Source organism: Carettochelys insculpta, chromosome 1 (assembly GCF_033958435.1).
Source record: "Carettochelys insculpta isolate YL-2023 chromosome 1, ASM3395843v1, whole genome shotgun sequence".
Classification (NCBI taxonomy): domain Eukaryota; kingdom Metazoa; phylum Chordata; order Testudines; family Carettochelyidae; genus Carettochelys; species Carettochelys insculpta.
Window position 1 is genome coordinate 61,149,358 of NC_134137.1, and position 16,520 is coordinate 61,165,877.

A 16,520-nucleotide genomic window follows, 5' to 3' on the forward strand; every position below is an offset into this window, starting at 1 on the left:
TTACACTATTTCCCTAGTTCGAAGGAAGGATGATAAGTCGGGTGTCGGGAGTTTATTAATGAAGTGCTGCGGTGCACATGCAGCACTTCTTTAAGCAAATTCTCCCCCACGGCAACTCTGAAGCGTTAAACTTCGAAGTGCCAGCTTGCGTGTAGTCACGGCTCACCCGCCGGTACGTTGAAGTCCCTTTACTCCTCAAAATTTTGGAGTCAATTTTGAGGAGTAAAGGGACTTCAACGTACCGGCGGGTGAGCTGTGACTACACACAAGCCGGCACTTCGAAGTTTAACGCTTCAGAGTTGCCGTGGGGGAGAATTTGCTTAATGAAGTGCTGCATATGCACCGCAGCACTTCTTTAATAAACTCCTGACACCCTACTTTTCATCCTCCCTTCTAAGTATGGAAGTAGTGTAGACAAGCCCATAATGTATTACGGTCACCTGGAAAATATGAAAAAAAATCCAAACAATGAGATCTTCATTACATATTTAAAAATAAATGATTAAAAAGGCAGTAAGACAGACTGATCTTTGGAAGGCAACAGAGAACTCAGGATATGTCTATATTACAAGCCCTATGATGGCAGAGCTGCACTGGTGCAGCTACTGGTGCTGCACTGGTACAGCTATAGTCTAGACACCTTCTAAAGTGATGGATTGAATATAGCAGTGGAAAAACCACTTCCACCTCCTTAAGAGCCAGCAGCTAGTTAAACAGCATTCTTCTATTGTGAAATGGGGCTTTGGTCATCTTAATTTTTCACACTCCTGAGCAATGTAGCTAAATCAACCTATGTTTTAGGTGGAGATTAAGTCTAAGTTTCTGGACTAGCTGAAGATGGAGCATGCTGTGAAGGTCACATGCTGTCTATCAAATAGAAGTAATGTTATGCTTTTCACACAGCCACTTCTATAGTCTAGATCATTAGGAGCTTGACAACCAGGGCAATCCACCATCTGGGTAGTATATTTGCATCAGCAGAGGCATATAAAGAAAAAGGCTAACAACAGAAGATAACATGGATTACACATGCTTTCAGGGGATGCAGTAAATCAAGTATCAGAGATTCCACAGAACAAGTGCCAATATGTCAGATAAATTTGAGTGTGCCTTCTCAAAGCTTCCACAGATTCACATGTTCTGAAATAGTTTGAGAAAAACTAATGAAATTCAGACTTACACGTAGTCAGAATACTTGAAAAAAAAAAAGCTGGAGAATTATCTTAAGGAAAATAACTTGTTTGAAGGCACAGGAATCAAAATTATACAAAACCCTGCAGCACTCAAAACAACAAGGAAGTATTTTCCACATTTCTAAACAAACACAGGTAGTGCTTTCTAATGACATTCATTTCTTAGAAGTTAAGGAAAATGCTGGGAAAAGAAGTGTGTCATGGCTTCTCACGCTTTATGAAAATTGGCACATGAACATGAAGAGCATAACTCAAAGGCACTTTAGACTAAGTACCATGTGTAACATATCAATTTTAATGTTACAATCTGCTGAATGTACACGTCCTATTTTTGTTCATGTATCATTGTTGTATGTGAAATTAGAACTCTGAAGTGTAGATTTGTTTATAATTCTAAGGCTACGTCTACATGTGAAGCCTACATCGAAGTAGCCTATTTCGATGTGGCGACATCGAAATAGGCTATTTCGATGAATAACGTCTACACGTCCTCCAGGGCTGGCAACGTCGATGTTCAACATCGACGTTGCGCAGCACCACATCGAAATAGGCGCAGCGAGGGAACGTCTACACGCCACAGTAGCACACATCGAAATAAGGGTGCCAGGCACAGCTGCAGACAGGGTCACAGGGCGGACTCAACAGCCAGCCGCTCCCTTAAAGGGCCCCTCCCAGACACACTTGCACTAAACAGCACAAGATACACAGAGCCGACAACGAGTTGCAGCCCCTGTGCATGGAGCATGAATCCCCCGCTGCAGCAGCAGCAGCCAGAAGCGCTGGGCTAAGGGCTGCTGCACATGGTGACCATAAAGCCCCGCACGGGCTGGAGAGACAGCGTCTCTCAACCCCCAAGCTGATGGCTGCCATGGAGGACCCCACAATTTCGACGTTGCGGGACGCGGATCGTCTACACAGTCCCTACTTCGACGTTGAACGTCGAAGTAGGGCACTATTCTGATCCCCTCATGAGGTTAGCGACTTCGACGTCTCGCCGCCTAACGTCGAAGTTAACTTCGAAATAGCGCCCGACGCGTGTAGCCGCGACGGGCGCTATTTCGATGTTAGTGCCGCTACTTCGAAGTAGCATGCACGTGTAGACACAGCTTAAATGTGCTATTGAGGGCCATCACTGATGTCCCCAGAACCCGGATGGCGTGGTGATGAAGTCAATGACTTGTGAATAAGCACTGTTTGTTCTGTAAGCCCAAACTGTGGTTAGTCCTAGAAAGACATGAGGCCAGGCTACCTGATGCTGAAAACCATTTTGGATGTAGTAATTTTCCATTCAAAGCGAACAAAGTTTGAATGAAGCATGTAGGACAGGGATTCTGAGACAGGCCATGATATTCTGCTAAGAACCACTGCTCAAAACTGGGAGTCTGGTAGGCCTGTCTCCAAAGCATGACCACTGGCCTTGCCCCCTCGGCCATCTGGGAAGGTCATCCCGCCCAAACAGAGATAACTTCCTAGGCAACCACATTTCAGGAAGGGAGTCTGCGGTGGTAGAATTAGGATATATCAAAGAGAACAGAAAATGTATTCTTTCACTACCCTCTGCTTTGATTCTGTAGATATAACACGAATGGTCATATATGTGCGAAGATAACTTCGAGATGTCAGCTCCCTACATCACTGCTTTACACATTAGCACTAATTGATGTTTGCTCTCTTCAAAGGACTTGTTGAACCATATCTTTTATAGATAAAATGTTCTGTGAACTATAGGCAGAAACCACTATGTAACCTTTCAGATTAGCTTGTAATGCTAATTGTGCTTATTTCCTTTGCTGCTAGCCTCTGTCTTTCCCTCCCCCTATCAGCACCTATATAATCAATTTCAACTTGTTGCCTGGCAGTGTTCCCTGAGCCCTAACAAGTGACTGTGTGTAATAAACCCTCAGGCTTGTTTCATATATGGTGTCCAGACTGTTCCAACAAAGCACAAAGAATTTGTGCCTTAGACATAAGAGTTATCTGGAGTGTGAGAGGAAAAGACAAGGACAAAGAATAAGAGGAGTTACCAGATAACAGGAGATCCCTCCATCCCGATGACATCTAAGATGCCTTCTGGAAACGTCTAAGATCTGAATGGAGGGGAAGGATTGGGCCCAAGATAGGAGGCTGCTTAGTTTAGGAAAGAGATATTTAGAACAACTGTTGAGGGTAAGAATTTGTATGTAACAAGTTTCTTAGTGGATCAGAACTACCTAAACATTTTTGTTCATTTTATTTTAACTTACTCTGATCTCACTGTTTTCACTTACAATCACTTAAATCCTACTTTTTATACTTGAGAAACACTTGTTTATCATCAAGCCCAGCATAAATAATAATGGGGCGTATGGGGTGTCACCTCCAGTGTGGGGGCCTTGCTGTGTCTCTCTGGGGGCAGTTCATGCACCTTTGGTCCCCACTTGGCACTCAGCTCTCACCTGTGGTTTCAAGAAGCTGTAGCATGCGCAGTGGCCACACCCCAATAAGCCACTTTGACAGATGGGCTAAACAGGTGAGGGTAGCCGACAGGTCTGAAACCTTTGGTGAGATGGGGACTTGCCTGTCCCAGCATGCAAAGTTGGTTCAATGGACTGGACAGATGAGATCAACAGTGAGATCCAACAACCAGGAAGGCGGCTCTGCAACACTGTGGAGAGCGAAGGCCATGACAAGGCACCAAAGACAGCATCGCCATCCACTGCAGCCTAGGAAGTCTCCAACCGTGATGACTTTTCATACCACTGGAACCAGGCTTCTGAGGCTGAGAGAGTAGAACTGCCCCTGTGCGACAGCTTTTCCACTTCAAGCATTCTCCTGCACAGGTTCTTTGCACATTCTCATCTCTCAAAGCAGTCTACTTTATCCTTCTATATCTTCTGTTTACTTCAAAGTCCTGCAGTGATGGGGGAGGGGCAAAGCGACAGGTGGAGGTGACCCCAGGAGTCTTAGTTCCAAACCTGCACACAGGCAGCCTGTGGACTTTGGTTGCTCGACTCCCAGGACATCAGAGGAGTTTGGCAACATTCCAAGCAACTGAGCAGGATTTTTAGGAGCAGCACTGCTCACCCTCAAAGCTGTATACAGACCTTCAAAGCCAAGTACTAAACCTCTCCTGTCTGCAGATGGCATGACCCTCCCGAGGGAGGAGAGTGGCATCAACAGTAGGTGGAAAGAACACTTCAGCAACCTTCTCAACAGGCCCTCCATTGTTGACCCTGCGGCACTAAACCAGATCCCTCAGAAACCCACCAAAGACAGTTTTGACCTGCCCCCTACAATGGAGGAAGTCAAAAAGACAATCAGCCAGACCAACTCTGGCAAAGACTCTGGGATGGATGGTATACCTACTGAAATTTTCAAGGTAGCAGGAGCAGTGTCACTTGAAGCCTTTCACAGCATTTTGACAAGCATATGGGAAGAAGACATGGCCAAAGACTTTAGGGATGCCACAATCATCCTGCTCTTCAAGAACAAGGGCAACAAAGCTGACTGTGGAATTTACCAAGGCATCTCCCTTCTCTCTATTTCTGGGAAGATCTTGGCTCAAGTCATCCTCAACTGTCTGATCACCAGCATCTCAGAGGAGAACCTACCAGAGGCACAGTGTGGTTTCTCCCCAGACCACAGTACCATTGACATGATCTTTGCTGTTGATAAGGTCCAGAACTTGGAGCTATATGTCGTCTTGATAGACCTGACCAAGGCATTTGACACCGTCAACAGGGAAGCCCTGTGGATTATCCTGTCAAAATCTGGCTGCCCAAGAAGATCTGTTAAACTCATACACCTGTTCCATGATGACATGAATGGCTTAGTTCTTTCAAATAGCGAGTCCTCAGATCCATTTGAGATATCCAAAGGCGTGAAGCAAGAGTGGGTGCTGGCCCCAGTGTTATTCAACCTCTTTTTCACATGCGTCCTCAGCCACGCAGTTAGAAACCTGGCCCATGGTGTCTACATAAAGTACAGGCTTGATGGGTAACTCTTCAACCTTCATCATTTGAATGCTAAAACCAAGATGCTTAAGAGGCTCATCCTTGATGTTCTTTTTGCTGACAACTGGGCACTTACAACACAGAAGGAATCTGATCTCCAGCTTATCATCAATAAATTTGCTGAAGCCACTCATGTCTTTGGTTTGACCATCAGCCTAGGAAAGACTGAAGTACTGTTTCAGCCTGCTCCAGGATCTGCTGCTCTCCCTGCTTCAATATCTACTGAAGGAACAGAGTTAGAAACAGTAGACGAGTTCAAGTACCTTGGCAGCATGATAGAAAATTAGGGCTCTCTTGATAAAGAAATCAATGCCAGGATCTGCCAGGCCAACCAGCCAATAGGACGTCTGAGAGCACAAGTGTTGAATCAGAGCAATATCTGACTGTTCACTAAACTGAAAGTATACAAGTGACCAGTCTCCTGTATGGATGTGAAACCTGGACCTTGTACAGAAAACATGTGAAACTGCTGGAGCGCTTCCACACATGCAGCCTGAAGTAATAATGCACATTCGATGGCAGGACAGAGTCACAAACCTGGATGTCCCTGACAGAGCAGGAACCACAAGCACTGAAGCCATGATTCTGAAAGCCCAGCTTCGCTGGACAGGACGCATCATATGAATGGAGGCATTGAGAATCCCTAAGCAACTCCTCTACGGTGAATTCTCCCAGAGCAAAAGGAATCAAGGTAGGCCTCACAAGAAGTATAAAGACTGTGTGAAGGCCAACACTGCTCTTGCTGGATTAAAGCCAAAGCAGCTAGAAGAGAACGCAGAAAACTGAAGAGGCTGGAGTGCCTTCATATGACAACTTCGAAGAACAATGATGCATATGCCTGATTGATGCTCTCGAGAGCAGGAAAGAAACAGCAGCAGCTGCACCGACAGAGCCAGGACAATTCCCTTGCCCCTACTGTGAATGCCCATGCTGTTCAAGGCTGGACTCCTTGGCCACATGCGAGTCCACGACCGATGAGCTTGTTAAAGCTCAAGACATCATCGTCATACACGATGGACTACAAAGAGAGAAGAAGGATAAATACTTATTGTCTGGAGGAGAGATGGGGAAAGCAGCAGCTGTGTATGTCTGTCTTTCATTGATATGGAGGGCTGGCTTAATCTAATGAGCTTTCTTTGTGCAAAGCTTTTACATGGCGTAAGATTTGTTTGAGGTTTTAATCCCATTTGTAATTTGGTTTCCTGGGTGCTGAGTCCTTATGGCTGAACCCTCCCTGGGGCTGAACCCATCCAGTGTCTCTGCTGCTCTATAAGCAGGGAGGGGAGTAACCCCAATCCTATGATTTGACGGGGGAGACAAGAGCTGTGTCTACACGTGCACGCTACTTCGAAGTAGCGGCACTAACTTCGAAATAGCGCCCGTCGCGGCTACACGCGTCGGGCGCTATTTCGAAGTTAACTTCAATGTGAGGCGGCGAGACGTCAAAGTCGCTAACCCCATGAGGAGATAGGAATAGCGCCCTACTTCGACGTTCAACGTCGAAGTAGGAACAGTGTAGACGATCAGCATCCCGCAACGTCGAAATTGCCGGGTCCTCCATGGCGGCCATCAGCTGGGGGGTTGAGAGACGCTCTCTCCAGCCCCTCAGCTCACTGGTGGCCACGTGGAGCGGCCCCTTAAAGGTCCCCTCCCCGTCCCTGACTCTGCAGGAAGCTAAGGCAATGTGCAGGCTGCAGCCTGCACACGCGGCTAGCCTGCACAGCCCTCAGCCACCCAGCCAGCGGCGATGGCGAGCCAGCAGCCCCCCCAGCACCCCCAGGGGACCCCCCCCAAGGGGAGCCAGGGCAGCCAGCCCAGCCAGAGGGCCAGCCAGTCTGGAAAGCGGCAGCGGGGCCCCTCCTGGACGGAGGCCGAGCTGCGGGACCTGCTGGGGCTCTGGAGCGAGGAGGAGGGGCTCCAGGTAATGGGGAGCAAGAGGCAGAACGCGGATGCGTTCGCTCGGCTGGCCAATGGCCTGGCTGCCCGGGGTCACCCTGCCCGCACTCCTGATCATGTGAGGAGTAAGGTGAAGGAGCTGCGGCAGGGTTATGCCCGGGCCCGGGATGCGGCCAGCCGATCTGGGGCCGCCCCCGTCACTTGCCCCTTTTACAGGGAGCTCAGGGACATCCTGGGCTCCCGGCACACCTCCTCCCCTCCGGCCACCCTTGACACCTCGGCTGACAAGCCCCAGCAGGCCCTGCAGACGGAGTCTGCCCCGGAGGCAAGCCCTGCACCCCGGGGGACCCCCCGGAGGCCATCCCCGGGACATCGCGGCAGGAGGAGAGGGGCTCCTCCTCCGCAGAATCCAGCCTGCAGATCCTCCTCCTGCCATCCCGGAGCAGCAGCAGGGCCTCCGACCCCCGGGGATCTCCGGACCGTGGGAGCGGACCAACAGGTAGGTACCCCTCTCTGGTGGACACCCCTGGGCTTGAGGGGCGGGGGTAACAGAGATGTGTCCAGGGCCCCCCACACGCTCACATGGCCATGGCCCCAAGGACACCAGGGCCATGGCCCTCACAGCACTGCAGCCATCAGCCCCTGCCCGCCCCCACCCTGCATGACAGTGCCATGCCCCATCCCCGGGCCAGGGGGGAGCGGAACCTCAAGGGGCCCCCGGGCGGAGGGGGTGGGACACCCCGCAGCAGCAGCATGTGATGGAGGGGGGGGAGTGCAAAAGGGAGACTCAGGCTACATATGAGCCACAAGAGCCGAAGAGCTCCCAGGGCCAAAGGAGGATCCTGGCGCTACAGCTGGCAGGTGACACCTCTGCCCTGAACAAACAGGAGGGAGGAGCCGAGCTGGCTTGGAATTGGGGGGCAAGGGCGGGGGCCACAGGTAGAGGCTAGGGGAAGGGAGAGCTGGTAGGCAGCCAGCCTGAGGAGGGGGAAAGCTGCATCCCAGAGGGGCCCCCCTTGGGGTCTTCTCCCCACGACGGGTTGGAAGGACTGTCTCTTCCGACAGCTGGTGCTGTCACTCCTGGGAGAAACTGGCCATCTGTGGCCTAAGAAACCTCTCCTGCTCTCAGACCCTGCGGGGTGAAGTGAGAGTCGCTCCCACCAGGGGACGGGGTGCAGGGCAGGGGGACCCCTGAACCCCATCCATCACAGCAGCATCTCCCGGGGACGGGGATGGGGAACCTGCAGCACAGGGCGGGGGGGACAGAGGCCACGGCTCGGGGCCCACACTAATGCCTGTCTCCATTCTTCTTTCCCCCCTCCTCTCCTGTGTCCTGCACCTGCACCTGCACCATCAGAAGGACCGGAAGAGAGCGCCGGCGAGGCCTCAGTTGTCCCGGAGAGCCCTCCGGGACCATCGCTCCAGGGTAGCCCCTCGGCCGAGGAACGACCGGCCCCGCGGAGGGCTAGACGGCGGACCCCGCGCCTACTACCGCCGACGGCGACGGACCCCCAGCTGCTGGCCATCCTCCGCTGGCAGCTGGAGGTCTCGGAGCAGCACCTCCAGCTGCAGGAGCGGGCGCTGGCCTGGCGCCAGGAGGCATGGGGGGCCTATATGCAGACATTTAACCGGCTCGTGGACTACCTGGCCCCCCATGCCGCGCCGGCCGAGCCATCGCCCGCCCTGCCAGCTCCTGCAGCCCCACCACCAGCTGCTCCGGCCGTCGCCGGCCCGTCCGCCGTCGCCCCACCACCCACCCGCGAGGACCAGAGCGCCGAGGGACCCCTGGAGCCACCTGAGACTCACTGGCACCGATACCTTCCGGTCCAGCCCGCTCCCACCCAGCCACGGACCAGACTGCAGGCGCGGCGGGGCTCCCGGCGGGGCACGCCCAGTGCCGGACTATAGGGGCGAGGGGCCCGGGACGTGGCCCCCCCCTTGTTGTATATAGTTGGACCCTGTTTTTTTGGTGCCTCCGTTTGCCCCGTCCCCCCCATGTAAATAGTTCTCCCCTTTCTCCTCCCTGGTTTTCTTCTTTTTATTATGTATGCCACACAGTTGTTTCTTTGGTTTGTTTTATTTGTGTACATATTGCTTTGGTTGAACGTTTGTACTTAGTTTTCTGTTTGTGCTTCACATATTTATTTACACCCCAAAAAAAAGGTTCGGCCAGAAAAAAAAAATTTACGTTCACCCACAAGTTCGTGCTGTCATTTGTCCAGGACAAGTGGGAAGGGGGGGCGGTGGGGTGCTCCATGGTGTGGGCGTTGGGGCAGGAGTGTGGGGGAGGAAGGGGCGGGCAGTAGGGGGCCTGGGCAGAGTTCACCCCGCGGCCTGTTGGTCGAAGTAGGCCCGCAGGGCCTCCCAGACCCGGGTCCCCTCGGGGTCCACCTGCCGACTGGGGGCAGCAGGTGGCTGCACGTGTGCCTTGCCGGCCTCCGCGGCCCAGCCCTGCAGAAAGGTCTCCCCCTTGCTCTCCACGAGGTTGTGCAGGGCGCAGCAGGCACCCACAATCTGGGGGATGTTGTTGGGGCCCGCATCCAGGCGGGTCAGGAGACATCTCCAGCGTCCCTTCAGGCGGCCAAATGAGCGCTCCACCACCTGGCGCGCACGGTTCAGGTGCTCGTTGAAGCGCTCCTGGCTAGCGGAGAGATGGCCCGTGTAGGGGTGCATGAGCCACAGCCGGAGGGGGTATGCCACATCTGCGATGACGCAGAAGGGCATGGTGGTGTCCCCCAGAGGGATCTCCCGCTGGGGGATGTAGGTCCCCGCCTCCAGCCGGCGGCACAGGCCCGAGTTCCGGAAAACCCGGGCGTCGTGGGTGCTGCCAGGCCAGCCCACGTAAATGTCCTGGAAACGTCCCCGGCTGTCCACCAAGGCCTGCAGGACGACAGAATGGTAGCCCTTCCGATTGAGGTATCGTCCTCCACTGTGATGCGGGGCGCGGATGGGGATGTGAGTCCCATCCAGAGCCCCAAAGCAGTTGGGGAAGCCCAGGGTGGCAAAGGCGGCGACAGTGGCATGTGGGTCCCCCAGCCTCACGAGCCTGTGCAGGAGCATGGCGTTGATGGCACGCACGACCTGCAGAGAAAGCACATGGGACAGCCCCAATGAGGGGTGAGCAGGGTGTGCGTGGCCCTGCCCTGGCCCCCCTGCCCTGCCCTGCCCTGCTCTGGCCCCCCCCGTGGGTTCTCTTACCTCCATGAAGACAGCCCCGACGGTGGCCTTTCCGACACCAAACTGCTGCCCCACGGATCAGTAGCTGTCCGGAGTGGCCAGCTTCCAGACAGCGATGCCGACCCGTTTCTCCACAGGGAGGGCACGCCGCATGGCAGTGTCCCGGTGCCTGAGTGCGGGGGTGAGCCACTGGCACAGCTCCAGCAATGTCTGCCGGGTCATCCTGAAGTTCCTGAGCCAGTGGTCGTCGTCCCACTCCCCAAGCACCAGCCGCTCCCACCAGTCGGTGCTGGTGGGGTAGCTCCACAGCCGACGGCGTGTGAGGCGGGGGGTGGAGCGGGGTGCTGCAGGGGTAGGGGTTGAGCCCTGCTGCCCTGGGGGCATCTCCTCCCCTGGGGCAAGGAGGTACTCAGCTGCCTCCCACATGGCATGGGCCAGGGCAAGCCCTGCTCCTGCCGGGAGGGCTGGGTGGACCTCTAGCTGCTGCTGCTGCTGCTGCTGCTGGGGGTCCATGACTGCGGCGCCCGGGGTCTGTGTGCCTATGGCTCCTCAGACCGCGTGCTGTGCAGGCTGAGTGTATGTGGGAGGGGCCGTTTAAGGGAGCGGCTAGCTGTTGCCCCGGAAGCGCTAGTCTGCCCGTTGACCCTGTCTGCAGCTGTGCCTGGCATCCCTATTTCGACGTGTGCTACTTTGACGTGTAGACGTTCCCTCGCTGCGCCTATTTCGATGTTGGGCTGAGCAACGTCGAAGTTGAACATCGACGTTGCCGACCCTGGAGGACGTGTAGACGCTATTCATCGAAATAGGCTATTTCGATGTCGCAACATCGAAATAAGCTACTTCGATGTAGGCTTCACGTGTAGACGTAGCCAAGATGACTTGGCCCAGCAAGAAAGGGTGTTGGGGAGCCCCACAGAACTGGTGGGTGAGCATCAGTGGCATATCAGCACACTGTGAGACAACTCCAAGGGGACTTAGAAAATTCAATATGAACAGTAATATGAATTATGAAAACTTCCTTCAGACAACACGCATTCACAGCAAGTCAAAGTTTACAGCAGCATTACCCGAAATGTGATTATTCCTATATGCATGTACCTTTGCAAAGGAAATTTACACACCTAGAGATAATTCAATTAAAGAAGTGATACTGTTTCCAGAAAAGTGTTTATTCCTCTCTCATTAGATGGATATTTTTTCTAGAAAAAAAATAACCAAATAAAGGCAATAACTAACTGGGCAAGAAACATTTCTCTAGTGACTTTCTCACTAATTTTTAAAAAATTAGATTCTTGGTGAGAAAATACAGAAAGATGTTTCCCTTTCATTTAAAAAGAAAGGCTAAGATAAGAAGAGGTTGTGAATAATAGGGAAAGTTGCTCCAGGACATGAAATTCCTCAATAAGAGTCTCAGAAAAGAACCATTAGCTTGAGATTCCAATACTTGTCTACAACCAGAGTGGTAAGCAAAAGGAAGAGGGACGAAAAGTTTCCATGCCTGAAATGATACTTCACTGCTAAAATAAATGAATCCATTTATGCTCTCCCCCCCCACCCCCACCCCAACATTAAAATATACAAACATACCCTGAGGACTTGTCAGGTTGATTGACAAGGACAGCTAAATATTGTATGGCATTTGAGTTTACTACAGTTTGATTTTTTTCAAGACACATGAACATCTGCCTAATTGCAGCTGCCACAGGCAGTCTTCTAAGAGACCACAAAGCCCCAGCCCTGGCTAAACCCAGATGGCATGTGAGTGCCTCAGAAGGTGGAGATAACGGTATTACTGGTCTTTACAATTAGGAGACACACTCGTAAGCATGTGGGGAAAACGCATGAATATTCGTTACAATTGGGTAAGAGAGAGGAAATACTATGCTACTCACCATGTTGAACAGCCTGACCTATAAACCAAGAACGATATTCTTCATGAAAAGCTTTCACTTCAAACAGCTGCTGTGCACTGCTATTGAATAAGCAGAGGGCCGCTTCCCCTGTTAAAAGAAATCTGGTTTGTATTTGTAAGCTTTCATGAAAATCAAAAGACCATCCGTCTGAAGAATGTGCCTAATATATACATAAACATACATACATTCTACAAAAAGTGCAACTACAAAGAAAGCTTAGACAAAAAACCTATTACATACAGATGTTCCTTTACCAGCTCTATAATCCTTACTGAATTTTCAATCAATAAACAAGAAGTGTGAATAGTTCATCTTACAATGCATAGCTTCTGATTCAAACCCAAATCAGATTACACAAGAAATTAGCTTTTCTCTGTATGGGAGGGGGATGGTGGCAACCAGAATTTCCCTCTTCTTTCTTTGTGTCTGTCTGAGTTATCTGACTCAGGAATAGGAATGAAAACCCTGAGTCTTGAAGTGCCATTTTTTTATTTGGCATTTACTTTTGTGTGTTGGTATGGATGCAGGGAAGTTATGGGGTAAATTAATTAGGTGAATGAGAAAGCTGAATCAGGGGGTTTCATTAGAAATTTGAAATCTTGGAGATGAGAGATACTGCTTTATTTTAGTCCCTTCCCAATATCTAGCTGCTTCTCATTGGTTCATGTGGTCAAAGTGGAATGGATCACCTTAAGCCTCCCATAAGAGTTTTCATTACAAATGCCAAATATATTGTGAACAAGGCTGACAATCTCCATTACCATAATGAACATCACCAAGACTTTGCTTTGGAAGTTGTATGATTTTGATGACTTACTTAGTTCTGGCTGAACACTCAGGAACACAACATTGAATGGGTGTTCATACAATATTTTGAGATTATTTATTAACAGACAAATATAATAAAATGATGTTATGTTATAAGGTTGTTTCTTTTTTTCTATTTCAAAATCTCCATTCATATGTAAGGTAACATAAACAAAGGTTTGTACATTACAGGTCTTTAAATAAGCTTCTGGTAATTTTAAAGTAAGATATCCAGATTTGGTGTCAACAACTACTCTTTCAGCCTTCCTCTCAATCCCTCTCCCTCTGAATAAAAAAAAAAGACCTGAATACTTTTCATTCTACAAGTTAAATAGATCACTGCCCTCCCTGGTACATTATAAATTCTTATCTACCTTTTCTCAATTCTGGAGACAAACTGCAAAGCCAATTCAGCACAGCAGGTGGAAGAGGTGCACTGCTTTATATTCTGAAGCTCAATTCTGAAAATTTTTAATAGAATTAGTAAACCGTCTTTCCATTCTGCATCTCTAGTTTTTCATTAGTCTCTTTCTTTAAGAACAAAACAGAAACTAACAGATTATCTGAACTTTTAATTATGGTTCCCAGGTGTGTTTTAAAACCATAATCATAAGCAGTGACATTTTAAAAAAGCCAGTTACCCTACAGGAAGCAAATTAATTTATGAATGGAGTGAAGAAACAACCTGAAACAGATATATTTCAAACTATTTTACATGTGAAGATTTTCTGTTTAAGTAAACAGGGTTTAATACTGTATAATTTAATGAAAAGAAAGTATTTACACAAAGGCAGCTTTAAGATGCTCTAGCTACACAACTGAAGTAAAAAATGATTGTCTGAAGGTTGGAGGGAGGTTAATTAAATTTTCTACATTATTTGTTTTCCTAGTACATTTCTAATTAAAGGTAAATCATCATCTACTGACAAGAAAAGAGATACCACACTTTGGACCAAGTAAAAAGAAAATTAGTTAAAAATGAAAAGTCTCAAAAGTTTGGCATGTGTAGTAGAAGCCTCTACTAACTGAATGTTTATTTTATAGTATAAGGTGACTTATACTATAAGAATCTAAATTTGGGTTTAAAAGGAAGGCTTATGGCTCCCCAAACAAATTAATGCATTTAAAAAAATGGACATTTGCAATACAGTAAACCCTCAATTTAATGGACCCCAATTTAACAGATTTCGGATAAAAGACACTCCACTCCTCCCCACCCCCACCCCCAATAAAAGCCATTGACTCACCAGAGCCACCAGGGCTGGAGGAGCAGATGCTGGGGCTGGAGCTGCCAGGGCAGGGGGAGCCACCAGGGAATGAGGGGGGGAAGGGAAGAGTGGGGAAGAGGACAGGAGTGACGGGTTGGGAAGGTCAATGCATTGCCATACAGTGTAACCATTCAGATGTAATGGACTTTCAGCATTAACGGACACCCCTTTTCCCCAAGAGTCCAGTAAATCAAGGGTTTATTGTATACCACTTTAGGCCAAAACAAAAAACCAGTCAAGTAGGGTCTGTCCCATGAAAGCTCACCTAATAAATTATTTTGTTAGTCTTTAAAGTGCTACTTGACTGCTTTTTTGTTTTGATAGTATATAGACTAGCACAGCTCCCTCTCTGTCACTGCAGGCCAATATGTCTGATAAACAGCTTCACCAATTACGTTAAAATCATAAATAAATCTTAAATGTTTGACCTGACTTAACTATAGGGCATCACAGCAAAATCTTTGGCACATGAGATTCATACTATAATATCAGTTTGCAAAATATTAATCCATTGACAGAACTAGGAGAGAATTAATCATAATATTAACAATGTCCTTAAATGTTGCTGACTTGCCTGTACTTGGATTACGTAGTCTTACAAATAAAGGTCCACCATCAGGTTTCAAAGGAAGCTCAGTAACAGACTCTGAAAAGATTTATAAAATTATAAGTGAGATATTTCCCTCCATCATATTTCAACATACTTGTCTATATTATAGGTTGTACCTCCCTTGTCTAACACCCTTGTGGTCCCAGATGAGGGGATTTGCTGGTCAACGGGAGGTCAGGCCTCCTGGCTGCCCCGAGGGGCACCAGCTTGCTGGCTTGGCTCTCCTCTTGGCTGTCACAGGCTCCCTGCCCCAAGCTGCCTGGAGGCAGACCTCACTCTTGCCAGGCTCTCCCATGGGGCTGCCAGGCTCTCCTGCCCTGGGTGGGTTCCCCACAGTTGCCTGGGTGCTGGCAAGGCTCTGTTCCCTAGCCAGCTCCCCACTCCAGGGTTGCTGGGGTATCCCTGCCTGGCCAGGGTCCCCCACAGGTATGAGCGGCTGGCAGGGCTCTGTGCAGTGGGGCTCCCCAACCACAGCTAGCTCCTCATAGTGGGGTTCCATGACCTAGCTCTCTGTCCCAGGGCTGCCCCTGGGGCTCCTAAGAGCAGGCTGCCAATAGGGCTCTCTGCCACTATCAGGGCTCCACTCTGGCCCCACACAGCTGGAGTTCTCTGGTCCAGATGTTCTCAGGGCCAGCAACATCCATGGTCCTGCCAGACAAGGGATGTTGCTGGATGAGAAAGTTCCAAACTATAATTTGATTTACCTTTAGATATTTATTTTTCCCCTTGAATGTCACAAACATTATGGCCATTACGTCATAAGAACGGCCATACTGGGTCAGACCAAAGGTCCATCTAGCCCAGTATCCTGTCTGCCGACAGTAGCCAATGCCAGGTGCCCCAGAGGAGGTGAACCGAAGACAATGATCAAGCAATTTGTCTCCTGCCATCCATCTCCCGCCTTCGACAAAAGGCGAGGCACCATACCTTACCTCTTGCTAATAGCCATCTATGGACCTAACCTCCAAATATTTATTGAGCTCTTTTTTAAACTCTGTTAGAGTTCTGGCCTTCACAGCGTCCTCTGGTAAGGAGTTCCACAGGTTGACTGTGCGCTGTGTGAAGAACAACTTTCTTATATTAGTTTTGAACCTGCTACCCATTAATTTCATTTGGTGTCCTCTAGTTCTTAGATTATGGGAACAAGTAAATAACTTTTCTGTATTCACTTTCTCCACACCATTCATGATTTTATATACCTCTATGATATCGCCCCTCAGTCTCCTCTTTTCTAGACTGAAAAGTCCCAGTCTCTCTAGCCTCTCCTCAGAACACAAAAACAGCCAAGCTGGACAAGAACAATGGCCATCTTGCCAATTAGTCTATTTTAGGACAGTGGTAAATGCCAATGCTTCAGAGAAAACAGAGCAGGGCAACTTCCAATCATCCATCGCCCTGTTATCCACTAACAACTTCTCGATGTTGGAAGTTTAGGGACAGCCACAGCAGAGGGTTGCGTCCCTGACTATCTTGGCTATTGATGGACCTATCCTCCATGAACTTACCCAATTTTTTTTTAAACCCAGTTATATTTTTGGCCTTCACTAGGTCCCATGACGCATTCCACAGGCTAACTGTCCTTTGTGTCCTTTTGTTTGTTTTAAACCTTCTACTAATTTCATTGAGTGTCCCTAGTTCTTGGGTTACATGAAGGCATAAATAAC

The 16,520-nt window shown here is 49.4% G+C and overlaps 1 protein-coding gene across 1 annotated transcript in view; it reads right to left on the minus strand.

Annotated features, from left to right (window-relative positions):
- The window catches only part of RNASEH2B (ribonuclease H2 subunit B), a 67,700-nt gene that overhangs the window by 40,020 nt on the left and 11,160 nt on the right, over positions 1–16,520 (minus strand). The window contains 2 exon segments of the mRNA XM_074982685.1: positions 12,151–12,258; positions 14,821–14,892. Of these exon segments, the coding sequence (XP_074838786.1) occupies positions 12,151–12,258; positions 14,821–14,892 (180 nt within the window).